The sequence below is a fragment of the Miniopterus natalensis genome, chromosome 11, assembly GCF_054644295.1.
Source record: "Miniopterus natalensis isolate mMinNat1 chromosome 11, mMinNat1.hap1, whole genome shotgun sequence".
Lineage (NCBI taxonomy): Eukaryota > Metazoa > Chordata > Mammalia > Chiroptera > Miniopteridae > Miniopterus > Miniopterus natalensis.
The window spans coordinates 6,842,871-6,870,586 of NC_142091.1; the positions used below are offsets into that span (position 1 = coordinate 6,842,871).

General features: G+C 53.7%; 1 protein-coding gene across 1 annotated transcript in view; it reads right to left on the bottom strand.

Annotated features, from left to right (window-relative positions):
* Positions 1 to 3,347: 3,347 nt before the first annotated feature.
* Positions 3,348 to 27,716, bottom strand: part of TMPRSS4 (transmembrane serine protease 4) — a 30,637-nt gene continuing 6,268 nt past the window's right edge. The window contains exons 2-12 of the mRNA XM_087822134.1: positions 17,999 to 18,133; positions 15,142 to 15,294; positions 13,363 to 13,492; positions 10,861 to 10,962; positions 9,952 to 9,992; positions 7,634 to 7,793; positions 6,446 to 6,612; positions 5,622 to 5,720; positions 5,295 to 5,437; positions 3,834 to 3,983; positions 3,348 to 3,429 (exon numbers count right to left, since the gene is read on the bottom strand). Coding sequence (XP_087678260.1) covers positions 3,418 to 3,429; positions 3,834 to 3,983; positions 5,295 to 5,437; positions 5,622 to 5,720; positions 6,446 to 6,612; positions 7,634 to 7,793; positions 9,952 to 9,992; positions 10,861 to 10,962; positions 13,363 to 13,492; positions 15,142 to 15,294; positions 17,999 to 18,133 — 1,292 coding nt within the window. The 3' untranslated portion in view covers positions 3,348 to 3,417. The remainder of the gene's footprint in view (positions 3,430 to 3,833; positions 3,984 to 5,294; positions 5,438 to 5,621; positions 5,721 to 6,445; positions 6,613 to 7,633; positions 7,794 to 9,951; positions 9,993 to 10,860; positions 10,963 to 13,362; positions 13,493 to 15,141; positions 15,295 to 17,998; positions 18,134 to 27,716) is intronic.

Here is a 27,716-nt window from a genome sequence, read left to right on the forward strand (position 1 = left end):
TTATATGTTCCTTTAGAGAAGAGCTGTTGGTATTAAACTCTCAATGTTTTCTTTCCTGAAAATGCCTTTTTTCTTGAAAGATAGTTTCGTAGGGTTCACAGCTCTTGACTGACATTATCTCTTGGTGCCCTGAGGATACCATTTCAGTGTCTTCTAGCTCCCTCTTGCTGGGGGGAAGTCCCCCGTTCTTCTGATTGTGGTTCCTTTGTGGTACTGTAGGTGATCTGGTTTATCTCTCTGGCTGCTTTAAAGAGTTTTTTTGCCCCCCCTAATCGTGATGTTTTGAAGTTGTGCTACAGTGTGCCTAGGTGAGGATTTGTTTTAAAGTCTCCACCTTGTTGGTATGGGTATACGCTATGGTGGCAGGTGCTGTGTCTGCACATTCATGCCTTGAGGTGGTTCTGGAATTTTCAGCTGTTATCTCTTTGGATATTGTCTCCCTTTCAGTCCTTCTGTTCTCTCCCTCTGTGGCTCTAACTGGATATGTTAGACCTCACCGTTTTAGCTTCCATTGTCTCTAGCCTTGTTTTCACATTAAAAAAATCTCATTATCGCCCGGCCAGGTGTGGCTCAGCGGTTGAGCATCGACCTGGGATCCAGGCGATCAGGGTTCGGTTCCCGGTCAGGGCACATGCCCGGGTTGCGGGCTGCAATCAATCAATGACTCTCTCATCATTGATGTTTCTCTCTCTCTTCTTCCTCTCCTTCCCTCTCTCTGAAATCAATAAAGATATATTTTTAAAAAAAATCTCATTATCTCTTTCTGCTGCAAAGTTAGTAACTTATTCAACCTACCTTCGTCAGTTCTCTCTTAATACATCTCCTAAGTGCTATTTAGCCCAAACATTCAGTTTCCCATTTGAAAAATTACAGTTTTTATTTCTAAGAGCTTTATTTGGTTCTTCAAATCTGCCTTTCATTTTTGCTTGATTATTAAAATATTTATTTTAACAGAAACTAACCAATGTTGGTGAGGATGTGGAGAAGTTGGAACCCTTGTGCACTGTTGTCTAGAATGTAAAATGGTGAGGCCATTATGAAAAACAATAAAAAATTAAAAACGGAATTACCACATGATACAGCAATTCCACTCCTGGGTGTATATAAAAATAAATTGAAAGTAAAGTCTTGAAGAGATATCTGCACACTCATGTTCATAGCAGCATTATTTACAGTAGCCAAAAGGTGGAAGCGACTCAGATGTTCAATGATGGAAGACTGGATAAACAAAGTGTATATAAATAATTCAGCCTTAAAGAGAAAGAAGTTCTGGCACATGCTACAAAATGAATGAACCTTGGAGCCACTGTGCTCGGTGAAATAAGCCAGGAATGAAAAGGCACATTCTGCATAATTCCACTTATGAGGTACCTAGAGTAGCCATATGCACAGAGACAGCAAGTAAAACTGGCAGCAGAGGCTGGAGGGAGGGGGGAGTGGGGGTATTGCTCAGTGGTTATAGACTGGCAGTTTGCAAGGTGAACACAGTTCTGGGGATGAATGGTGGTGATGGGTGCACAAAACTGTGAACGTGCTTAATACCAGTAAACCATATGCTAACAAAGGCTTAAGATGGTACATTTTATGTTGTGCGTATTTTACAACATAAATAATTGAATAATTTATAATTATTAAACAATAATTTAAAAATGTGGGAACATGTCCACTTTTATTTATAGATTTCACAAATTATTATCATGCTGGTGTCACGCAGTGGCGAGTTTATGGCGTGATCTCAGTCAGAATGCCACGTTCGGTTTAGGGCGTGCGGCCCCAGGGAGGTGTGTGACCGCACTGTCTTAGTTTTCTTAGGTGCAGAATGGGGACACGATGGTACTTACCTCATAGGTCTCTGTGGGTGTTAAATGGATCAGCACACAGCGAAGCACTTGAGCTAGTGCCTGGTTCAGAGAAATGCTCCATGGGATTAGTAATTGTTACAATCACTTGATAATTCTAACGCCGGAAGTCCTCAAGGTTCTAAATTTGCTGTTTCTGGTGATTCCTATGCATGGCAGTTTTTTCCTTTTTTAAAACACTGGGCTGATCTTTGATCGTGAACTCATATTTGGAGGGCCTTTGGGACTCCTCAGGCTCTGAATTTGGGGTGTCTTCCTTCTTCATTAGGTTTGCCGCCGGACCACATTTGCCGTCCTCAGCTGTCTCTGCTCCACGTGGGAGTCCTAGGCCAGCTCCTGCCCTGCAGGGGGCCTGGGTTCAGTTCTGCTCAGTCTTCATATAGGTCTTTGTCCCTAGGATTTTAATTAGCTGTTGCCCCCAGATCACTGTAGTCTCAGCTCATGATTCTGATGGTTTATTTATTTATTTGTCTTTGAGGATTCGATTATTTCCTAGGAACCTAGTAAGGCTCTTCCATGCAGCGTCCAGGGAAGTCCGCTGGAGCTTGCTTCTCTGAGTGCAGGAACTTGTATTCCCAGAACCAGCTTGGGGGCCACTCGTACGTGGCAGGTGATAAATTATATATATATATTAAATGAGTGATAAACACCATACCCCTGGGCTCTCTAGGTTGAAGTTAGGACTCAGAGGTGCACTATCTCTTTCTAGCCACCTGGGAGCCGTGATTTAATGTCATCCTGAGTGCCTAAACCATCGCCCTCCCAAGCCGTGGGTCATCTCTGGCGCATGGCTGATATCAGGCAAGAGGGGGGGAGGAGGGCAGCGGGAGGCGGCCTGGGTGGGAAGGAGACTTGCCCCCCTGGCTCCCCGAGTCTGCAGCCCCCCGCTGCTCCCACTCAGCAGCTCTCGTCTCTGTGTCTCCTTTTCCCCAGTCCTTTACTCTGAGAATTAATTGTCTCCCCAAGACCTGTCCCTGCCCAGGCCAAAGAATAAAGATTGTGGTTCAGTTGTCGTAGCTCAGTTCTTATTAAGCAGCCCAGTCAGACTGTGTCCAGACTTCACAGACCTGTTTAATACAAGTGGCTGAGTAGGTAACAACAACGGTAAGCACAGTAGCTGCGCCCACGGCAGGACAGTGCATTTTATGTTACAACTGGCTTCTTGCCTGGGTGGACTTGGGTGGGGTGGAGGAGAGGGCTGGCTCAGACCCGTTCCTCCCTCCGTTCCAGCCCTTGACGATCTGGGCTGTCACCAGCGAGTGGAGTGGGAACGCTCCTCTGGGCTGAGCCGTGCCTCTGAGACCTTGGCCCAGAGGCTGGCCTGCTCGGGGGGCTCCGTCTCCCTCCTTGGGGTGCCGGGAGCGCTAGGGGGTGGCTGAGCTGGGGCCGCTCACTGCCTCCTGGGCGCCTGTGGGCCATGGGGTCTCTTACAGGGATGGAGGCCCTCTGCTGCACTGAGAAACGCTGAGGCTGTGGGCAGAGAGGTGTGCCAAGGGGGCTCTTGCTCTGTATCTGGCTTCTGGGGATCCCCAGGGAGCAGGCCAGGGTGGCAGCAGCATCACGGCTCAGACTAGAGAAAGAGACCAATAAAGAGGGCGAGATGGTTTGCAAGTGGACAAAGCAGTGACGTGGGCACAGCTAATCCCCCTTTCGGAAGCTCTTTGCCCCTCTCTCCCCTGCAGGGGAGTCTCATCGCCTCTCCACCCTCCTTCTCGTCAGCATCTGTCCCCTGCAAGGATCAGGGAGTCTCACGGCTGGAAAACAGACCATGATAAGCGGGGTGTGGCCGGAACCCTGAGGTATATGCAGTCAGCCGGAGGCTGGCCTCAGGAATCCAGCCCTTAATGGTGGGGAAAGTTATTTGGGATGTAAAAGGTTGTCTCAGAGCCATTTAGATGAACCCTAAGGATGATTGGGTACCCTAAGAATAGAGGGAGGGAGGGACGGCACACAAGGTGGGGCACCCATGCTCACCTTCCGGACACTGAAGATCCAGTTGAGATAATCGGTGACTTTGGTGTATACTCCCGGGGTACTTGGGCCCCCACAGCCATGGCCCCAGCTCACGATGCCCACAACTTGCCACAGGCGAGAGTGATACATCAGGGGTCCACCGCTGTCACCCTGTGAGAGGGCAGAGCAGGGGCTGCTGGGTGGGCAGGTGGGGCGGGGCGGGGGTCCCCCCGCCCTGCACTGGCCCCTCCGCTCTCCTGTGCCCCACTCCCTCCGCTCATGCTCCCGCAGCCTGGAAAGTCCTCCCCTTTTGGGACAAAGGGTTCTTTGGAGCTCAAGTCAGTCGTGGGTGTGCCCATAGCCCCCTCTCGGACATCCACAACCCACACTAGCAGGCCGAAGGCTCTCAGGGGTCCTGAGCCTGGTTATCTTTGTTTAATATAGTATTTCTCAAATTTATGTAACCACTGCTGGCGAGCCTGTGTCATGTTGGGCACTGTCCTAGACGGTTAGAAAAGAACACAGATCCTTTGTCTTCAGGAAGCTTAGAATCAAATGGAGGAGAGAGAGGGACAGACAGGGAGAGACAGAGAGGGAGAGACAAGGAGGGAGAGAGACGGAGAGAAAGATGGAGAGAGAGGGGGAGAGACAGAGAGGGAGAGAGAGGGAGAGACGAGGGAGAGAGACAGGGAGAGAGAGGGAGAGAGAGAGGCGGAGAGAGAGAGAAGTGCACAGACAGACAAAAAATGTCAGGTAGTGAGAAATGCACTTTCTTGGTGTCTGTCTTTCCAGCTCCTATAACCCTTGAGGCTTCTTCCTCAAAACCCAATAGCTTTGCGGCCAAACTGCCGATGCTCCCCCATCCCCTGTGAGCTCCCCGAGGGCGGACACTGCCCCCGAAGCCCAGCTCTTACCTGGCATTCAGGAGGCCACTAAGAGCTGCCTCTCGAGGGAAAGGGTTCGGTGCCTGGGGTGGAGGTGGGAGCCGGGTGGGGTTTAGGGAGACTGCCTGGGAAGATGCTCTGGGGTGGGGCAGTGAGAACGGCCCAGGGGCTGGCCGTGGGGACGAGGTGAGAGGACATGGCGCTGGGATTTGTCCAGCACGAGGGGGCTCTCTCTAGTGTAGTTCAGTGGCTTGAGGGCAGTGACAGAGAAAACTGGCCTGGAACCTTGCCCTCAAGGCACTCGCACCCCTGCAGGTAACGGGAAGGAAGGCCGTGGGGGGGGGGGGGGCGACATCACTGTGGGTGACATACGGATGCTCTGAAATCTTTCGGCCTGTCTCCACCCACCTCTCCATCCCGCCCCTGGCTTTCTCTGCCTCGCCCCCTCTCGCGGTTTCCCTGCCTTCCTCCCTGTTTCGCACACCGAGTGCCCACCATATGCAAGACTTCATGTGCGGCGTTCAGCTTTGGGACCTTCTTGTCTCTCTGGACCTACACCCTTACCGGTAGAATCCCCTCCTGACGCTCGGAGCCTCACCTGGCAGGTGTCCATGCCGCCCTCCAGGCTGCCTGCGCACAGCATCTCCTCGGTGACCTCCCCCTGGTACGCGTCCTCCGCGTTGCACCGAGCCCTGTCGATGAGCTGGACCGACGCCTGCAGCAGCACGTCGGACATCTTCCCTGGGAGGCGAAGACACCCTCCTATGCTCGCCCTTGCCTCTCAGGCCCAGCCCAGGACGACTGTCCGGGTTACCGGGCACCTTGGCGCTGGGGCCTCCAGGATGGGTTTTTCTGAAGGATGGTCCCCCTTCCCATCACCTCTGAATGCTGCTCCCTCTGCCTGTGGTCTGAACCCAGGACTCACCTCCACCCGGCTCTGTAAAGCCCCATCCGATGACCCACAGTGGGGTGGCTGGAGTGAGCTCCTCGTCAGGGAAGGGCAGGCAGATGGGCCTGACCATGCCTGCCAGGAGCAGAGAGGAAGAGGGGACCCAATGTTCCGGAGACCCCGGTGGTTAAGCCTCTATCACCATCCCATAGGATGTTAATAGAAGTGGCAGGAGAACAGGGTTCTATGGTCCAATAAGTTTAGAAAACGTGAGTTAAACACAATAAAAGGAATTGTTTTTAAAAATTTAAAATGTTCTCATATTTTTAATATACTAATGTGCCCAAGAAGAGAGCCAGAGTATAAAAATGTTTCCCAAACTTATTTGGGAAGAAAAACTTTCTTTTTCCTAAGGGACCAGGGTCCTGTGGCACCAGCAGTTGGGAGTGCTGATCTAAATTCTACCTCCTACAAGCACGAGTCATCTAACAGAAGCGTTCCTAGATGCTGTGGGCAGCCTTAACGCCACAGCTCCTTGCCCTTGGCAGGGATACTGTGCAGGCTCTTGGCGTCGGCTAGGGGTGGAAGATGGACTAGATGAGCTCACAGTTCCAAGACTGGATGAATCTATGGCCCTCACTGGAGGCGCTCCACCTGGAGAAAACAGCCTCAGCAGCTCTGGCAGGGGATGGGGTGGGGTGTCAGCTGGCACCTGTGATGTTAGGCTGATAGATTTCCTGGAAACAAATGGGCAGCTGCGGTCTTGAGAGAAGTGATGAGCCCAAGGCCACTTAGTGAGCTAGTGGCAGAGTGGGACTACGACCAGCCTATGGGCTCTGCTCCCAGGTGCCAGCTCTCACCTGAGAACGTGAGTGGGTGCTGCAGCTTCACGAGAGCAATGTCCTTCTCTTTGGGGTACGTGGCGTTGTGCTCAGTGACGAAGATCTTGGCCACAGGCAGGGACGGGAAGTTGCTCAGTTTGTCTGAGCCAGCCCTCACCTTCCAGTTAGACACATCGAGATGCTTCCTGGGCAGAGACCGTGGGGTTTGGGCCTGAGCTAAGCATGAAGAGGGTTACCAAAGGCTGGGTCCCCAGGGCCCTGGGAGTGGGGGTGCTTGGCGTCCCTGCCTTCCGAGGTAATGACAGTGAAGGCAGGGGTGGTAGAGAAGGGACAGTCTGAGGAATCACCTACCATGGGCCATGTTCTAAAAGGGGGTTTGTCCTTTCCCCCAGTGAAACCTGCCCAAGAAGACTTCTAACTGGAGGGCTGTGCAGGGGCTGTCTCCAAGCCTGAGCGCTGGGGCCCTGGCACTGTCCCCTCCAATGCTTTTTATGATGTTACTAATGGGGTACTTGCATGTGGTCAGTTGCCTTATGTGCATATCTTTCTTCCTCTTGACACCAGATACAGCCTAGGGATGGTTTTCCAAGAGAGGTTTATAGCTTTTGACAGATTCTCAAAAAAGGTTAAGAATCACTGGTCTAGACTGTGGTTCCTCTAAGGCAGTAACAGGGCCTAATGCACATGAACACATAACATAAGGCTCAGTACCCAGCAAGCACTCATCAGATGCTGAATGAGCGAATGAATGAATGAAAGCAGAGGCCTGGAGTGGTCCTTCCCCAGAGGGGTGGGCAGGCCTCTCTCTGCTGGCCTGCGAGGAAATCTATCCTGTTTTGGTTTGTTTTGAAGTTTCTGGACATAGTGAGGGAGCATCAATGACTCTAGACACTAGAACCATGTCCTAGAAGACTAGCAAAGAGGGAGGGAGTTCTCGGGACTCCTGGCAGACACTGGGCTTCTGATGGCTTCTAACCTGGAAGAGGTCAAGCTTGGTGACCACCACCCTCTGCTCAGACCCCCAGTGTTTAACAGAGGACATTGTGTTCAGCATCTCATTGGGGTGGCCACCCCCTAGGGCATAGTCTTCAAGGGCAGATAAAGAGGAGGGAGGGACTCAGAACACAGTCAGGAGACAGGCGACCAGGGAACTCAGGCCCTCCGCGGCTCTGGCTCCCACAGGCCTCCTTGCAGTGTGAGCCTCACCTGAAGCAGTGGGCCGCCGTGAGGATCCAGTGGGCGTCCAGGATGCTCCCTCCACAGATGTGTTGCTGGCTGTACTGGATGCTGACCTGCCAAGGCCAAGAATCCACAGAGGCCTTCTCCCCGCCTACCACCCGAGGGGCCTTCAGGCTCTCCCCACAGGCTGGGCTCAGGGACAGGGAGGGAGAAGGCAGGAGTCAGGCTTTTGAGAGATGGGGCTGCCTTTCCTAAGAGGTCAGTCTGTCCTGAGCAGGTGGCTATGCCTGGGACCTGGGGGTTGGTGTGAACAGAACCAGGGCAATTTTGAATGATTCATGGCAAGATATTGAGTGTCCTAGACCACAGGCTTTATCCTAGTCTTCCTCTCCTTTATTGTCAGCTTTGGATGTGCTTAGGAGTGCATATTGTGAACACGGGTGTGTCCACTGTGTTGACAGCTGTGGCCTTCAAAATAAACAGCGATACAGAACCAGAGAAGTCCTGCCCAGGTGGAATTCCCCAAGCCGCTCCCACTGAGTAACAGCAAACGGGCACCCACGGGCTGCTTTGCGAGTCATAAGTGGAAGAGTTTCAAAAACTGGTTCTTGCCATCCTGAAATCACCTTTCTTCAAGTCCTTTCCCCCGCCACGCGAGGCTCCCAATTTCACATCTTAGTCTCTCTTTCACACCCCTGTCCCTGCTTTTGTATCTGACCCTTGAACTCTTATAAACCTCTCAGTTCCACCTCCCTGCCTTGTTCTCAGCCTCTTCCGCCCTGGCAGTCACTCCCACGCGGCTTCTGGTGGGAAAGGCTGCCACCCTTCCTGGGCCTATGCCAGCCGGGGGCTTTTCAAACCACTGAATTCCAAACAGAGCTTTCTCCATGTCACCTCACCCACTCACCCACCCACCCACCCACCCAGCCACCCACCAAAGCCCCTTAGCACCCGCTTTGTTTGTAAGGTAGAGTTTAAACTCTTCCAGGCAGCTTCCTGCTGTCCTTACATAAAGTGTCCATTTAGTCAAGTCAGTCTGCTTGTAGCTCCCTAAACGGTCATTCTGGTTTTGTTAAAGGAAGCCCCTGTCTGTGAGATAGAATCTCCTCTCCCATTTATCCAAGTCATTGACTCATTCGGCAAACTTGTACCGAGTGCCTGCTGTATCACTCAGGGATGCCAATGAGAGAGCGACGGACAAGGCAGGAAGGCAGACATCCTCCCGGAGCCTGCAGTTACTCATCAGTGTCCTGGGCACCCCCCTGGCCACTCACTCCCCGGGGGGGCGGTTCCCCCTCTGGGAGCGTGCACAGCCTGCCCTGGGTGCTGGCCAGCCTTCCATTGTTGTCTTGCTTCTGTCTTGTCTTCTCCGTGAGGCCTGAGGCTCCTCCAGGGAGTGCCTGTGACTTAAGCGTTTGTGACTTCAGTGCTATTCAGCTCAGCACATCAGACGATGTGACCGTTCACCTACTCCTTCATTCGCTCGCTGGTCACCCCCACGCTAGGTATTGTGGGGGGTCACATGATAGTGACTGAAAGTCTTAATGTCCAGCAGGAAGGCACATACGCTGCTAACTTCAAGGGCAGGGATGATGACCTTCCTCTCAGGCTGTTCAGCCTCCCACCATCCTGCTGGGCTCTGCTCAGTTCTGCTCCCTGAAGCTGGTAGGGCGACCTGGGCCGCAGTGCCTGTTCCTTTCTGATCTCCTCCATTAGGGCTAGGGGGGGTCTCTTGGGATCCTCTTGGGTAGTTGGACTAAAGGGTTCTAGTGAAGATGAATCTCAGAGAGGTCGGCTGGATTACTCAAGGTCACCCTGGAAGCCAGCAGGACTAGTGCTCAGGTCCCCAGACCCACCGAGCCGCTCTCTCTGCAGCAGGTCAACTGTGACCACTACTCAGTTTGTGCTTCCCATGTGTGGCCTTGCATCTCTCTCTTTGCTCAGCTATGAGCTCCTGAGGATAGGGGCCAATTCTTTTCGTACTTTTCTACTTCCAGCCAGCACCTGACAGCACTAGACACACTAACTATTCAGTGGCTCTGCTAAACTGAATGTGGACAACCCATTCTCCAATAACTGAGCTGTGACAAAAAAAGTTATGTGGGCCCTACCCAAGAGGGTAGGGGCCCAGTCCTGCTTCCAGGACCCCCTTTCTCTCCTAGGCCCCGCTCAGACTGTGGGACTGGTAGGCAGAAGTTCTCAATGCCAGCCACTTGAAGGAGCATTGACTGACAAGACGGACAAAGAAGTAAGGCTGGGACAAAAGCAGAGTGAAACTTGGAGTCTGAGACATTTAGCTCATTGCTGGCCTAGGACCCAAACCCTCAGAGATGGGGCGTACTCACCCAGGCAGTGCAGGGAGACCAGGGAGCCCGAGAGGCAGGGTCTGGAAGGGAGACACAGGGGCCCTGTGTTTCCTGCTTCTCCCTCCCTGGGAGGCAGGAACTCAGGTCTTCTGGACACACTGACTCAAGTCCCCTCCCAACTGGGAAATGTGGAATCCGCAGGGCAGTGGGGGCTGCACAGGAGCCGCATTGCCGCTCAGTTCGGTTCCGTTTAATCTGATTGGATTCGACACCCCCAGATACAAGCACCTATGATGCGCTGGGCCCTGCCTGAGTCAGAGCCCAAGCCAGGCTCCTGGCAGCCTGAGATGGAAGAAGGCAGAGCCTGGGACAGGGCCCGCTGCTCTGTGGCCTTCCAGAGAGAAGAGCAAAGGAGTTTCGGTGGCGCTCCAGCAAACGATCATCCTTCTCCTACCCCGGTTCTTCTCAAGATTTGCCCTTTGATGAATAACAACATCCCTGAATGCCGAGAGGCCTGCGTCCCCTCACAGCCGCTGTGCTGCTGGTGACGGTTTTGTTAGCTGCCAGGGGTCAGGCACAGGACCAGGCCGCCCACGGAGGCCGAGCCTGCTCTGGAGAGCTGGGGACAGGCCTTGCTCTGGCGTGGTGGGTGGTGGGAAGGACAGAGTGGTTTTTGGATTATTGCCTGTTGGGCTTAGTAGGGAGCATAGGCTGTAGGAAGAGAAATGGTTTCACTAGTCAGCTGATGGGAAGGCCACCAAGATGTGGACACACACTTTGTCCAGCTGTCCACTGGAGCTGTGGTCCTCAGAACTGGGATCCTCCCGCTCCCACTGCCTGGCCGTCTGACCTGCGGGGGTTCTCCTCTGGCCTGGTGTGCATGCCCCTTGCTGCCCCCGCTCAGGGCCCTTGGCCCCCTGTGGGCCAGAGGGTGTCCCTCTCACTTACCCACTTGAGTTTTGCACCTGAAGCTCCTGGCCATTTGCTGAGATTTCAACAACATCTAGATCTTGTTCTGGACCAATCTTCACAGCTTGGAAGGTGGGCTTGCTGCTCATGCCAGGAGGGAGAGAGGTGTGAACTAGGGCAGGAGTTTAGAACAAGGTAGTGGGGATAGCCCCACTCCAGAGAGGGTGGCAGAGAATGCTCGGTGGGACATGGCAGGGGAGAGGAGGTGGTCTTGGTCAGCGCGGGCGGTGCCTGCTTTGCCCTATGATAAGGGACCTTTCCTTGGCATCCCAGGGCTCAACTCTAGGCACGATGTTGTCGTGGTCTTGCCTTCTTGGGCAGGGAGGCTTAGTCCAGGACCCAGGGAGCTGGAGAATGTTAAGGCCACAGTTTCCTAATTCCCAGCCCTGTCCCTATTTCAAATGTCCCAGCAGTTTCTTCTCCTTCACAGGGAGGGACCAAGGAGGCACAGGAACCCGGGTTAGCTGCCCCACCTGGGAGGGCGCTGGAGCGTGGCTATTTGGTTCACTAAGGCATCTCGTCTGAACTCGGGAGCGGAGGTACAGAGATCGGACAGAACAAGATCAGTCTTCACATGAGTCCAGATGAACATTTCTCTTTCTCGGGCCACTCTCCTTTCTTTCTGCTAATCCATGTTTGTCTTCTTTCAAACTTCCCCGATTAATCCCGTATTTCCAATTGTTTCTTTACTCTTTCTCATCTCCTGCATTCTTCCCCATCTGGTCATGTTAGCGGACGCACTGCGCGCTGGCCCACGGCCCTCGCTGACCAGTGCATCCTCGCGTTTCCCGCCGGGAGTCTGCCACTACCTGGTGGACTCAGATGCCATATCTGGGGTGACTGGGGTCCAGCAGTGCTTGGTTTTGTGTTAAGAGCCCTCAGGCCAAAGTGCTTGTCCTGGCTCTGACACTAGCTTGATGTATAACCTGGGCAGGTCACACTCCGTCTCTGGTCTCCCTTTCCCCTTTGTAAAGTGATGGGTGGACAGATGATCTCTAGAGTTCCTCTCACTTCTAACTATCTAGGGTTTTGTGGTGTTGGGACAAGAAGGACCTCCTGTCTAGGTGGAAGAAGAAAAGTAGGGAAATCTGAGACCCAGAAGGAGGGACAATCATAGAAATGGACAGTCCCAGGAAATTAACCTCCGTTTATCGATTACATCCTGATGACTAATTCTGACCAGCTTTGATTTTGTAGAGCTCAGGAGCAGGTGGTTGGGACTCCAGGAGGAAGAAGTTCCAGGAGCAGTTACTGTAAGAGCCCTTTGGGACACCCTCTTTTCATAACCAAGCACAGCCTGCTGTGCTGGGCGCAGCTGACTCTGCAGTTGGCTGCACTGTGGAGGGGAGGGGACGAGAGTGGCTGCTGAAGGAGGGAGAATCCCTGGGGCCGGGCGAGCCTTCCCAGCTGTCCTGGGAAATGAAGGTGGTGGGCTACCCTTCCCAGTGGGTGCTGGGAGTTGCACCCCTGGAGCAGAGACCAGCAGAAGCCTGGCAACCAGAGAGCAGGGGGCAGACAGGCCTGATGGATTAGTCATGGCTGCCTGGAGCATGGATTGAAGAACCTGAGGCTGCTCGAGAGAGCTCCGTGGTTGACTGGTGGTGTCTGCCCAGCATGGATCATGTCTGCCTCGTCTCTGGTGCAGGTTCTTAGACGCATGAAGATTGGGGCCTGCCTGGGAGAGGCTACCCCACTCTGCAACTGAGTACAGGGAATTCCCATCCTCTGCAGGTAGGCAACCTGAGCGATCAACTCTCCCCCTTCCTTTACAGATGAAACCCGGGGGAAGAGAAAATGACCCAGCTGAGAAACAGAACAATCCAGGAACTCCTATGCCCAGGAATTAGGGGGCCTGGGCACGAATCCCAGCCTCTCCCTCCCAGCTACTACCCAAAGAAGTTACTTTCTCCAAACTGATTTCTAAAACAGATAGAACTCCTTTTTTGGTTTTTGCCGAGATCAGATGAATATAAATATATGATGCTGATCACCCTTGTTATAATTATATACTTCTGCACCACTGAAAACCCGGGACTGCTTTGGAATTTGCTGAGAGGGTTGGGATTGCTGATGGTTTGCCCAAGAAAATCAGGCTTGTTCAAACCAAATTTTAACCAACAAGACTGTTTTCTGGGGCAGGACACACGGTGTAAAGATGAGGCGTGAAGATGGGGAGTAAAGGAACCGAGAGGGCTGCCAAGGAGCTGGGGCGGTGTGGGCGGGCTCCTGCTGGCCCCTCACACTCACCCCAGAGGCTGGCACCCCTTCCCTGTCAGCCTCCAAGCCAGCCCAGGCTTCCCAGGCTGAGCTTCCGGCTACTTGTCAGCGAAAGTGCTGGGACCACGGCAGTTCTGACCCCCACCCCTGGGGTTTTAGGAAAGCAGGAGACAAGGAAGAGGCAGTGGGAAGGGGGAGGAGGAAGGGCTACAGTGAAGGAGGAAGATCCCAGGGTGAGGTGACAGCCTGGAAGGGGCTGGGTACCTGTTAAAGCCCATCTGCCCGCAGGCTGTCTGGGCCAGAGCGTCTGTGAAGCCGTCAGAACAGGCAGAGGCCCAGCTCCCTGTGGCCGGGTTCAGCACCTGGAGGGTGGACCGGTCTCTGGAGAGGCGGACTGGGAGGGAAGGAAGCTGGGTCAGCGGCAAGGGGCCGGCCGTCTGGCCTGGTTCCCTCCCATCGCGGCATGAGACCAGCCAAGCCCGCCCCCCCCCCCCCCCCCCCCCCCCGCCCAGAACGGGCGCCTCTCAGAACACAGCAGCCCTTCCACCTCAAGGAAGCTCCTCCACTTGGCTTTGCTTGATTGGGCCTTGAGAGGACAGAAGCTAGAGTGATCAAATGTCCTGGGGCCAACTCCATTTTGACCGTTGCCCTGGCATGATTATTAATAGCACCTCCTTTTGCCCTGCTGGGTGTGGCTCAGCAGCTGAGCATCGACCTAGGATCCAGGAGATCACGGTTCAATTCCCGGTCAGGGCACATGACTGGGCTGCGGGCTCAATCCCCAGCCGGGGGCATGCAGGAGGCAGCCGATCAATGACTCTCTCATCATTGATGTTTCTCTCTCTCTCTCCCTCTCCCTTCCTCTTTCTGAAATCAATAAAGATATATTTTTTAAAAAAATAGCCCCTCCTTTTGCTCTCATTGGTATCGGCTGTGATGGCATGTGGCATGGCCCCAGCCGTGGCTCCCACAGCCTGCACAGCTTGGGGAACTTCTCGGGGAGGGCCTCACTCCTCCACGTGAAGTTACAGGGGAGCTCGAGTGAGGAGTACTGTTGGCAGCAGAGTGGCAGGTGCCCATAGCATTTGACTTCTGATTAAAAAAACCAACCCAAATATATGGAAAGTCACTCAACCCTGCTCCTCAAGAGCCCCCGTCAGCATATCCTGGCTACCTTTTCTCCTCAGAGCCCAGGTATGAGGTGGGCCAGGTGGGGCTAGTCTAGTCCAAGAAAGAACATGGGCTTTAATATTCAAAATGTCTCCTATTCCTTTGAAGGACCCAGCTCAGTCTTGTTACATAGCACGTTACAATGAATAGAAGGACTAGTGGCCCACAGCCTTCTCTAGTCCTGAAATAACAGAAAGGAGGGGGCTCCCACGGTCTTCTAATCCGACGCCCTGCCTCCGTTCCACCCAAGCACAGCAGAAACGGGCAGGGAGGCTCAGGCACAGCTTCCTGTTCCCTTTGGTCTGCATATTACGGAGTGTTTGCTACATATTAAGTCCTGGGATCTAGTAGACAAGATGTGGTCCTATTGTCAAGAACCTTCCAAGAGGGGTGGACACTGACAGGTGGCGGGTGCTGCCTCTGGGCCAGTGGAACCCCGGCTGACTTCCTGGTGAGCCCCCTTACCTGGTCCTAGAACCCTGGCTGACTTCCTGGTGAGCCCCCTTACCTGGCACTGGAACCCCGGCTGACTTCCTGGTGAGCCCCCTTACCTGGTCCTGGAACCCGGCTGACTTCCTGGTGAGCCCCCTTACCTGGCACTGGAACCCCGGCTGACTTCCTGGTGAGCCCCCTTACCTGGCACTGGAACCCCGGCTGACTTCCTGGTGAGCCCCCTTACCTGGTCCTGGAACCCCAGCTGACTTCCTGGTGAGCCCCCTTACCTGGCACTGGAACCCCGGCTGACTTCCTGGTGAGCCCCCTTACCTGGTCCTGGAACCCGACTGACTTCCTGGTGAGCCCCCTTACCTGGTCCTGGAACCCGACTGACTTCCTGGTGAGCCCCATTACCTGGTCTAGCAGCCCCGGACTCACCTGGCACTGGAGGTCCACTGGGGAAGTTCTTGACGCAGAGATGCTCGTCCTCCCCCGAGGCACAGTCCTCCTGGCCGTCGCACACCTGCCTCCTGGGGATGAGGTGGAGGGGCTGCCCGCAGAGGAAGTAGTATTTGCCCAGGATCACCTTGACTGGAAGGCAAGGGCAGGGAAGGGCAGAGAGGGCTGAGGACCACGCAGCCAGCAGCCTGGGGCTGGGTTTTCCTGAAAATGTACTGGACTTGGAGACAGGCAGATGTGGTTCTGGGCCTAGTTCTTAGTCCTAAGCCTCCGTGGTCTCATCTGTAAAACTGAGATAATAAAACCAGTGCCACACCTAAAGACGGCCGGGGAATTACGAGATAGTGTGTGGGAAAATTTAGAACTGCCCCTAGCCTCTGACCCCCAGGGGCTGGCACAGTGCCTGTGACAATGGAAGAGACACACTGGGTCTGGAGTATGGAGACCCGAGTGCGGGCTCTGCCCCCGAGTATGTGGCTTTAGGTCAATTGCTTGCCCTTTCTGGGCCCAGTCTCCTCATCTGTACAGCGAGCTGGTAACCCTGACTCCCCAGGGTACCTGGGAACATTTGGTGAGCTGGTGACTCTCAAGTGAGGTTCTAGAATTGGGCCCTTTTATCTGGGGTTGAAATACCCATAGAGAGGTTGATGTTTTGTTTTGTTTTGTTTTGTCTTTTGCCTGCTGCCTCCAAATTCTGTTGCTCCTCTGCTGTCTTGGGTGATGGGAGTGAGTCCGGTGTTTTTAGCTCCTCAGGGAGCACAGATTTCAACGCTTTCCCAAACTCTCCCAGCAGGAGGCGCTCCCCCTTGGCCTGCAGCTTTCTTCTGCAGGCAGCAAGACTGCCGCTGGCTGGCCCTGAAGTGGTGGCAGTAAGTCCAATGAGGCCCCACTTGTTCCCGAGTAGAGCTTCCTGTGACCCTCCCATGAATCCTGACCATGACTTCAGGGGGCAGGTACCGTTATTAACTCGCAGGATCAGGGAACGGAGGTTAGAGAGTTAGGGTCATTTCCCAGCACCACACAGCATTTATTGGTAGAGTCAGGATTTCAGTGAGGGTCTCTCTAGCTCCGAGCTCTTTGCTGCCTCTCTCCACGCCTTCCTTCAGGGGCTCAAGATGCCCCTGCCGGCTCTGATTCTCCTGGTTTGAGTGAAGCAAGGTAGTAGGAGTAGGTCAGATGTTTCCTAGATCTTCAGAGTTTGGCTCACAGTCAGGAGTCAGGGTAAGGTAAGGCCACTCTAGCCTCCTGGGACAAAGCTAGGACATAGTGTCACCAGTTGAGACCCTAGAAGCAAAAGTTTGAGGGAGCCTAACCCAGGCTGGAAGTTCAGGCTCCCCCCTCTGGTTGCCAAACCCAGGGGTCCCAAGGCATGGAAGCCACACAGGGGGAGCCCACCTCTAAATTATGCACGAGACCTGCCCTGGCTTCCCCTAGGTGAATCTGGACCTTCTTTGCTCTCCACTGTAGTGGGGCATCCACTCAGAGAAAGAACGTTCATTTTAATATTAGTCTAAACCAAACAGGCTTAGGATGGAAACTCTGCGGCTGCTGCAAAGGCCCCACCATTTCAGCCGAACGCACCAGCTGAATCAAGAAGAAAGGATGTGGGACTGTCTGTGCCTTGCGCCTCTGCAGAGCTCTGGGGGTCTGCTGGTGTCTGTGCTGTGGGTCTGCGTTTCCACGGCCACTGGTGGAACTGGACCTGCTCAGCTGGGGCCTGGGACCTGCCTCAGCTGCCCTGCTGCCAAGCCTCCTTTCTGACCTTGGTGCTCAAGTGGAGCATGAGGGTTTGACCAGACCATCTCTGAGTGACCTCAGTGGGGTGGTGGCTGCTGCTGGTGGGACTACCACCACGGTTAGTGACAAGTGCAGGCTCCTGAAGGGCCAGTCCGGGCCAGTTAGCAGATGCACGGCCTTCGTTACTTCTCTGCACGCTGCCCGATGGCCCCCACTTTCGCACAAGCTGGTTTCATCCCAGCACTTTACACACACATCATCCCACGGGGTCTCTGATGTCCCTCTGAAGGAGGCAGGGCATTTGAGAGGTGGGAAGAAAGGCTGAGAGGTTGAGGACTCGCTCAAGGTTACACGGGAGCAGGGGGCAGTGCCAGGATCCCTGTCCCAGTGCTTCCTCGTCCGCCCCTTCTGCCGTACTCCTGAGCTGAAGCTGAGGTCAGGAGCCTGCTCTGACTATGGGGGAGAGGAAGGCAAGGGCTTAATCACAGGACACGGGCGCTGGAAGGGAGGGACTGTGGGGATCCCTGCTCGTTCACTTTTCTCTTTTCTGTCCCAGAGCGGCCTGCCCGAGATCACACTGGGTTTCAGACACTGGCCATGATGAAGATGGAGCTAAAGGAGGGTGCTATCTGCCTGGGTGGTCCTCCCTGATGCCTCCTCTCTGTGTCCCTCCTCCTGAGCAGATGCTCCCTGCTCTTCCAGCCAGCAGGCTGCTCTGATCGCTCAGCTCCATCTGCAGACACGGGGCAGAGGAGGCAGGGGGCATGCCTGCCCAGGCCGGTGGCCTGCGTGGCTTTGTAATGTGCTCTCCCAGCAGAAGAAATCACGTGGCAGAGAGGCCGTCTGGGTTAGATGGCGCTGAGCTCATCTCCTTTCTCGCTTAGAGGGCTCCCTTCAAAGCAGGGGTGGGCACATGTGCTACAAAGCATTAGCAGGACACCTGCCCATGACCCTGATGGGGTGGAAGGGTGGAAGGTGAGGGTGTTGCCAGGAGGTGAGGGCGGGGGAGGGGTGAGTGGGAGCTGCCACTTACTGAGGAGGTGAGGGTGTAGGTGGGGCAGTCATGAGGGTGAGGGCTGGGGTGGGGGCTGCCACTTACTGAGGACAGCCACGATGACAATGGTTGCCAGGCTCAGCAATGCTGCGATGATGGGGATCCCCACTTTTTTGAAGGTGTCCCTGGGAGTTCGGGGTTTGCGCGGGGGGGTGGCATCTGTGAAGTGGAAGGTAGGGCCTGCGGTCAGACATGAAGACCCCCCTGCCAAGGCCCAGGGTCTCCCACCCTGGCCGTGGTGCTGAGCTGCAGAAGTGCTTTGGGGAGAGTTTTGTTAGCATGGGGAGGGGGGTTACTCCTTCAGAATAAGCTCAGCTTCCTCAGCACCTGGTCATCCTGCCTCTTTTCGCTTCCCAGACTTATCCTTTCACAGACCGTGGCCCTCTGCTCACCTTAGGATGTTCTAGGATGTTTCGCCCTGTCCAGTGTGACCTGGCTCAACTGGGGGCACGGCGCATGCATTTCACTATCATCCACCCTGTTCCTCACTTATCTTTCAGTTTAACTAGAAGTTCGAGGAGGGAAGGGGCCTCCGTTGCGGTTTGTGCCCCACTGAGGCTTAATAAATACCCGAGAACAAATGGCTCTCCGATTAGTTAAACAAGCAGCACTTCTCTAGAATGGTCCTGGTCTTTAAGGAGATTACAATTTGGGGGAGAGGCAAACAGAAAGACCATTGCCAGTGCCGCCCTGGACACCATCAAAGCACTTAAATGGGCCTCTGTAGGTGGAGATGGGACAGGCAGGCACTGGGCCAGCTGACGGAGGCCTGGGGTGGGGACGCTGAGCTCCTGGTGGGCCGGGATGTGGGGGGTGAAAGCGTGTTGTGGAGGCAGGACTGGCAGTCGGTGGAGTGTCTTGAAGGCATTGCTAGGGGTTTGGATTTTATCCTGAAGGTGGTGAGGAGCCATGGAGAGCATTGAGCCTCAGAGATTCATGATCAGGTTAGTATTGAGCAAGATGCATCCTTCAGCAGTGAGGAGATGAACGGAAACAAAAGAGTCTGGGGCTCGGGAGACCAGGCAGGAGCCTATCGGTGCTTAAAGGAGAGGTCGTTATCCAAGGAGATGACACATGGGTAAGGTTTTGCAAAGTTAAATTCCCAGGAAGGACCAGAAACAGGCTCTCCTGTGCCCCCCCCGGTGGAGAGTGAGCTGGAGAGGCAGCGGGGACTCTTCCAGGGAGACTAGGGCAGGAGTGTGGAACCGTGAGCACCCCTAGCGCGCAGTAGGTGGGTCTCCTCCTCTTCACCTCCGCGTGGCTCGCTCCTCACTTCTTTCAGGTTGTTCTTCAAATGTCACCTTCTTTGTGAGGCCTTCCTTGGCCTCCCTCCCTATTTAAGAGGCAATCTTCCGACATTTCCTATCCCCTGTCCTGTTTCCCCCCCCAAAGCCCTTACCACCTCTAACGTACCCTGTATTTCACCTCCTTTGTGTCTTTTCTGTACCCTCCCATCCCTGCCTGACAGGAAGACTTGTGAAGACGGGATTTTTGTCTGCTTTGCTCGCTGCTGAGACCCTGGTGCCCAGAACAGCGCCTGGTCTGCAGCAGGCCCCCAGCGAATATTTGCTGGCTGGATAGGTGAGCTGCCCTTCGCTTGCTCTCCTGAGCCCGCCCGCCTTTCTTACAGGTCGCATTTCACTGCTCGAATCCTGACGGCTGGTTATGTCCGACTCCATCTCTTTCCTCAGCTCTTCAAAACCAGAGTCTGGCACCTGCCTGGCACCTGCTGCCCAGCAGTGCTGGTATCACAGGATCGCTGATAGGGAGGCACAGGGACCTGTGTTCCTCCAGAGGCAAGATTTAAACCTCGGACACAGAGCGCAGGCCCTATGACCCGGGCTGGCATGGCTGCTGTCAGGACCCGGCATAAAGTAGGTTTTCAACATGTTAGCAGATAGTGCTTTTAAGTTCCAGCCATCAGCATTCAGAACTGTCCTTTTTCCTGTCTCCGTGGACATGGTGACATGCCTGCATTCACTCATGCATGATTATTTATTGAGCACCTGCCTCTGGGGACAAGAGGCTGGCTTGTTTTCTCAGAGGTGAATGGCTTATTGGGAGCCCCTCGCTGAGCCTCCCTTGTCCAGGGCCTGCGATGTCCCCTCCCTCTGGTGCTCTCAGGGAGAACAGCACTGTGAAGGGAGGGGTTTCCTTAGTTTATTGTCTCTTATTGGTTTAAGTGAATGAACCCACTGAGCTATGAACAGCGTCCCTGCCTGCCACGGATCCTTCCTCCAGCCACGCCTGCCCACTGCTGCTGGACAGAGCTTTCATCTGGTCATTCCCCTGCTCAAGAACCTTCACGGGCTCCCCATGACTTCCAAGTCTGGACCACCTCTCCTCAGGCTTTCAGAGCCAGTGTAACTAGCTAAGTGGGCTTCCCACTGCTAGTCCTGGGCAAGCCCCAGCTCTACACAGACAGTCTCACCCCTGGTTCTTGTATGGCTCTCAGTCTGTTCCTGCTCCTCCTTCCACCGAGACATTCATCGCTTCCTTCTGTTTTCTGACAGTTTACTCCTGTAGGGCTTCTGTCAAAGTCGGCCTGACCCATGACATGTCCTCGATGGCTCAGCACATGTCCCCTCCCGAGCACCCTCCACCTCGGGCACTGGTGGCAAAGTGAACTTGTTTTCTGGTCAGCGGCTCTCAGGCTCACTCGGGTGGGGGAGCACATGGACGGCTGATGTGCTTTAGAGACACCACGGTCTATGGATATATGGAATTCCAAAGTATACAACTTGCTGAGGATTACATTATCTATGACATTATTAATTTGCAACCCTTAAATAAATAAGCTGTTGAAAGAAGCAAGATTGGTCATTTCCTTACGGATCATATGAGTTTGTTCCGCTTGCTTGTTTGCTGATCCAGCAGGCTATCAGGAGTGGCTATTATTGGTTTAAGAAAATGGAATGGGAGGGAAAAAAGCCTTAAATTTGGGACCACTTTGCCCATTAACCTATTTTTCTCCTGTAAGTCAGGCAAACACTACCATTTTCTATTCCACCAGTGAAAACACTTGTCCAGCGTGTCCCTTGGCAGCGTGGTCAGAATGTAAACTCCACAAGGACAGGGACTTGGGCTGTCTTATTTATGCCCACGGGCTCTCACGCGGTTGCTGAACGAATGAGAGGGTGAGTAACTGAATGAATGAACTGAAGGATCACTGCTCTTGGACTTTTAGGTTTGTTGGTCCTTTCCCCCCAGAGACCATGCCTCCTACTTTTAGAATGGATCCTGGTTTGTTGAATGATGGGTGGGTGGGTGGGTGGATTCTCCCACAGCATTGAGCACTTGGTGGTGGTAGTGAGGACTACGATCTACCCGGTAACCGATCGAAACTCAGACTCTGAGGTAGACAAAGGACAGCTGGACCTGAGCTTACCAAGGCGGTTCAGGGGTTGATCACTGTTGGGATCCTGTAATTGAAGGAAAAACACTCAGTGAGTTGAAGGCTCACCAGCCAGGGGAGGCTCTTGGTTCTTGTCTGTGTTCCCTTCTCCCTGCTGAACCTAAGGTGGAGGGTCTCTGTGATATCCAAATAATTGGTTCAAAATATAAAATTCAGCTGTACATGTATGTGACCTGGTACAACTAGTTTACTCATTGTATCGAATAGTTGGCTGTTGTAGAAAGGACTGGTCGCTGGCTTGTTGTGTGTGTTGCTGAGTTTCTCGAGATGATTCTGCTCTGCTGTCTGCTTTGTCAGTCATCTGTCCACTTTCACAGAGATAGTTCTACAAACACTTGAACAGTACTCCACAAAGGGCACTCCCGTGGCCAGTAAGTGCCAAAAGGTGCTCAACATCATTACTCATCAAACAAATGCAAATTCAAACCTCAATAAAATATCCCTACGTAGACGCCAGGATGGCTAAAAGTAAAAAGGCTGACAACACCAAGTGTTGGTGAGGGTGTGGAGCAGCTGGAATTCTCATGCATTGTTGGTGGGAGTGTAAATTGGTACAAATACTTTGGAAAATAGTTTGGCTGAAACTACTAAAGCTAAACATGTGACTATTCTATGATTCCATGACCCAGGACTTAGCGCCAAGAGGAACAAGTGCATATATCTAGCAAAAGATCTGTACATGAATGCTTGTGGTAGCTTCATTCAAAACAGCTAAAAGTTGGAAAAACTCAAACATCAGTCCCTGGCGGAGTAGATAAGTAATTGTGGTATATTCACATAACGAAATAACTGAGCAATGGACAAGACCAAACTAATGCTAAATGCAATGACACCTGGATGAGTCTCAGACTTAATAACGAAGGAAAGAAACTAGACACGAAAGAGCATTCCCTGTGTGATTTCACTTTTATACAGTTTAAAAGGCAAAGTTAATATAAGGTGATCGAATTCAGAATAGTGGTCACCACTGGGGAGGTAGGAAGGTTACTGGAAGGAGCGTGATGGAGCCTTCTATAAAGTTGGAAACCCTCCAGATCTTGATCTCAGTGTTGGCTGCATAGGGTTATATATGTAAATTCCACTGAGTGGTAGGCTTCAGATCTGAATCCTTTACTGGATGTATGTTACTCATAAAACAGGCAAACAGGAGCATAGAACCCCCAAAGCACAGTGCGTGTCTGTGAGGGTGGTCCTAGGTTACCCTCGGCACACGCACACACAAACACATGCAAGGCTCTGTGCTTCTACGCAGTCACACAGGGGTGCACACAGGAAGGAGCCGCGCAGAGTACATGCACCCCCTTTCTGCAAGGCAAAAGTGAGGGCAGAGGGTGTGCCAATGCTCATGCTCTCTGAAGCCCTTCCTTGCTCTTGTGCCTTCCAGAAATCCCTCTTCTCTTCCTTCCCTTCCCGATCTGGCCCAGGACCTGGACTCCCAGGCTGGGGACAGCAGGTCTGCCCAAGCTCTCAGTCTCTACCCAGGGACCTGTCTGCTGTTGTGCTGAGGCTCTGACTGCTCTAGTGGTGGGTGGAGAAACTGCAGGACCCTAGACATTTCTGGCTGGGAATTTCTCCAGTCCCATTTGGGAAGGAGAGTGTGTCTTCCAACCCTGGGTGGTTGCCCTGGATTAGATAGGAGGGTCCCTGGATGGTGCCTGCTCCCTTGGCTGAGCATGGCAGACACAGTCATTGGAAGAAGGAGCTCTTTCTTTCAAAACTCTGCAGCCTGCTGGAGGGACATGCCTGGCTTTGCCCTCTGGGGATACCAGGCCATGGGCGGCTGGGTATGCAGCAGAGACAGCCAGGCTCTCGAGTCTGCAGGGGCTGAGCTGTAACACAGGCTCTGCCTCCTATTAACTGTGAGCCTTCAGGGAAGATACTTAACCTCTCTGAGCCCTAGGTTTACCCTCCGGAAAGTGGGGAAAATACACCTACTTCCGAGTGCTGCTGTGAGGATGAAATGGGACACCGGGGACAGTGCCTGGCTCAGCACCAGGCCTCGCTCTGCTCCCATTAGCCTGTGCTCCGCGGCATCCCTGCAGGACGCCATGACATCCCTCCCCCAGGGCTCCCTGTTTCTTATTGCCTGTGCCCTCAGTGTTTTGCACTGGCTTGTCCTGAGTAAAGACCCGATGAATGACCGCTGGGTGGAACTGAACCCTGGCCATTTCCCCCCACCGTCACCAGGTCCTGGGCGGGGGTGCTTCCACAATGAAGATGAGAAGGAATCGGGCCACTCTGCCTTGCTATGGCCACAGAGCCAGGTGGTGATAATGCCGGCGGTAATCTACACACGCGTGGCTCATAACAGTCTACAAAGTCCTTCGTCTGAGTCCAAGTTAAGGGCAAAGAGGATTGACACCAATTATCTCATAACCGGTTTGTGTAGCACTAATTAATTATTAAGTTAAGCAAATATTTGTTGAGTGTCTGTGTTGTGTCGGGCACTGTGCTAGGAGCTGTGGATTCAAAGACAAATGAGAAATAATTGCAGCAGGATGGGAGAGGTGCCCAAACAAGACCGGTGAGGCCCCGCTCCCCCTCAGGCGAGGCAGGGACTGGGGGTGGCGGGGGGGGAAGCAGGGGAGGCCAGGCCACGAGCAGACAAGCAGGAAAATCAGAGGCCCCGGGCGCCCAACCCCAGGAGCCAAGCAGGCCTCGGGAGACAGGGCTGCACAGAGAGCTAGAGGGGGAGGTCTGGGGCGGGACCGGGGTGGCTGGGGGCCCCTGGCTGGGCCTGAATGACACAGCGTAGCCAGGCTGGCAGAACTGAGACCCGCGGGCTGGAGTGAGGTGAGGATAAGAGGAGGGAGAAAGGGGCGGTGGTGGAAAGATCCAGCATGTGGACAGATAAGGGCAACAGGCCTCGCCAGTGGATCGGACGCTCGTGGGCCTTCGTGAGCAGGAAAGAGATGCTGAAGGACAGGAGGGGCAGGCTGGAGGGGCACCATTTAGTGGCCTTTCCCCTGTCAATTGGTTCGTTCGCTCTCCCTGCGAATGTGCGCCTGCATTCGCTGAAGCAGGCAGGGCAAGTTCCTCTCGCTTATTATTAATTCAACGAACACTGACTATATGCCCTGATGGACCTGGAAAGCGCTAGGAGCTCAGATGCAGAGAGAACAAGTGATGCTTACACTCCGCATGTTCCTGATCTTTGAACTGAAGGACCTCACTCTCCCGTGACTTACATTTCAGTTGCTCTCCACTGAATAGTGGTTATGTAGAAAAATGTCACACCTTTTTGAGAACAAGAGAGAGAGAGAGGAAATAATAAGCTAAATAAAACCTGCAGGCTAGAATTAAAGGGACCGTGGCTATCGTGGTAGTGACTGCGTCTGGGGGTCTGCCACGGTGCCCGGCACATAGTGGGTACTTAACAAATGTTTGTTGAATGAAAGAATTAAGGAAAACATCTCAGTTTCAGGACTCAGTCCCAGGCCAGCCTTGAAGACACTGACTGTGGTATATTCAACCAACGGAATATTTCGCTGTAGTCAAAACAAATAGAGTATGAAGCCACCAAGTAATACAGACTGCGCTAGTAATGCAACATCAGAGGAGAAGGTGAGTTCCAAAAGATCCCATAAAACACAGTCTCTTTTTCGTAAAGAAGCAGGAAATGATGCCGAGTTTGGCAGGACTTTCTAGCACAGCCCCTGGCCTACCAAAGACAAGCAATCAAAGCCTGTCGAATTATTAGACAAAAGGGACTTGCCCACCTACCTCAGCAGAAGGATCTGATGATTAGATGTAGTTATTAAGTCAAAGCTTTTGTTTTGGGTGGTGGGTTTATGGAGGCTTATTACATGGTTAAAACCATCTAACTAGCTGGTGAGCTCAGGAGGGCCCTGCATGAACCAATAGTGGAACAACCAGGGATTGTGACTTACTCAGGGCTGCGCACCTGAGGGTCAAAGAGAAGACAGAGCAGCCCGGCCAGCATGCTGAGGGTCGGAGGAGCCACCCTCCTGCCTCCCTCTGCCCGCCCAGGGCCTCTGTTTTGTGGCCGCTCTTTGGCTTTTCCTGAAGCGTCTGGCAAATATTTCTGACCCGAGGTCAGAGAGGATGGGTTGGTCTGTTTCTGGGAAGAGGAGCTGCCGAAGGGTTATGGGTGTCGGGGATGTGGGCAGGGAAATGTGGGTACACTTTAGGCCTCTGAGCACAGCCGGGGAACATCAGTGTTTGTGACTTTCCTGAGCAGGACACAGATGGAGACGCAGAGCGCCTGCATGGCCTCTCGGCCCAGAATCAACCCTGAGCTGGGGGGAGGAGAAAAGGGGGCAAGACCTAGGGACCTGGCTGGACCCCAGCTCTGTGGTGAGTCCCTGCCCAAGTCACAGGATGCAAAGCTGAAAGGGTCTCGGCACCATCCCAGGAAATGCCTTGCCCTGGAGGTGATAGAGAGACGGGGGCTGAGAGACCACCAGAGACCAACTGTGTTGCCTTCTGCTTTGCTGCAGGCATCTGTTTATCCCCAACTTGACTCAGCCCCTGGCCACACCTGCCATGGCCAGGCCCAGCCCGGACCACAGGAAGGCACCAGCCTTTTGTTTTGTGCTGGGCTGCTGGCTGGGTCAGGCCTGTCTGCTCTGTCGACTCAGCCTGCCGTGAAGCCCTGACTCACGGATCCAGTGCAAACAGTGTTTGACGTAGGGCTCATCTGGGAAGGAAGCTCTTTCGGTCTGGAATGCCCCGGCCCCCAGAGCCCAGGAGGGCCCACAGGGGTTAGGATGCCTGGAGAACACCTGCCGATTGCCTGATCAGCTCAGAGGATCAGCTTTCCCTGCTTCTCAGCTGGTTTACTGGTGGCAGAAGGACATAAATCCAAGACCCGAATGTGGAGGCGGAACAGTCAGTTACTGCAGCTGGGTATTATTAGATAGTTTGCAGTATCATTCGCAAATGCTATCACAGGTAATTCTCAGGACAACCTGAGAAATTATCCCCAATTCACAGACCAGAAAACCAAGGCTCATGTAGATTAAGTGGCTCCTATGGCCTCAGAGCAGGTAATGGAGCCAGCTCCTGGCCAGGCTTTGGACCCAGTGGACTGTTGTTTTTACCTCCCCACAGTCTCAGGACCCTCTTGGGTAAGTGTCACTAGCCAGTGCTGGGTCTTTTGATCTTTTACTCCCCTGCAATGAAGTCTAGTTGCATATAATTGGCATGCCACCAACACGCAGTGATTACACCAGGTTCTCCCCGGCCCTTCCTCAGCCTGAGGGCAAGCCCACCTCTGCCTGGTTTCTGCTCTGCTGAGTCATTCGAGGACCGGGCCAGAGGACAGCTCTCCCCGAGCAGAGCATATTGGGAAAGGGCCTACTGCAGTGCTTGGCACCAGGGAGGGTCTTCACTGATGCCAGCCCCTCCTTTCCCTCTTCCGTTAGGTTCGCAGCTTTCTCACCCGCTTCTTCTGCCTTTTCTTACCAATTACCCTCAGCCTCTGGTGTTTTAGTTTCCAAAGAAACTCCTGCTGGGCTTAGCTCGGCTCCTATCTTCCAGTTCAGAGATGATGAATCCAGACACAGAAATGGGGGTGGGGGGGTAGTTCTGATTTTAAAAAGGGGTGTGAGGATTAAGTGTGCTGCAGGGAAGCCACAAAGACCCAGCCTGGGGAGTGTGATTTCTCATCTTGCCTGTCTTCTGACTTGCTGTGTGGCCTTGGGCACGGCCCTCAACCTCTCTGAACTTCAAGTTCCCTTAGGGTAATTGGGAACTCCTTTCAGAGTTGGTGGGGCAGGTAAAAGGGTTTAAAACCACACAATGAAGTGAGTGTGCACTGCTGGGTTAATGACAAGATGGAGAAGAGGCGGCTCATGGGGCCGAAGGAACAGTAAGCCAGGCCAGCTCCTTCCTCTGCTGCTCTTGCCAGCAGCTGGTCCCTGGGGCCAGGGTTCTCTGTTCCTCTCTGTAATACTGACTCTGTGTTCCTTGTTCTGGAATGAAGGTGGTAGGGGTAGAGCTGAGAAGGCAGAGAAGCAGGGGCACATATAAGGGGCTCTCTGGCCCTGGTTCGTCTGTGGCGGATCCAGGCTCCCTTGTCTCCCAGGGAAAACCTAGAGCCAGGGATGCTGATGTTGCTAGGTGATGAAATAAACAGGTCCTCTGTGGCCCTGGCAGGTGGCATCTAGGTTGCTGAGGCCAGTGACACAGCCGGGGGGAAACCCAGGGGAGAGTGCTGGGTAAGCCAGGAGACCCAGAGGCTGCTCACAGTCGGCTCACAGAGTAGACCTCCGCTGGCCACCTCTGGCTCAGGTGTTCAGGGGGCTGTCCTGAGGGGGCCTCACACTGCTCTCTGACCCCTGTACCTGCACCCTACCCCCAGCCTGACCGCAGGTGCTGTGTCCT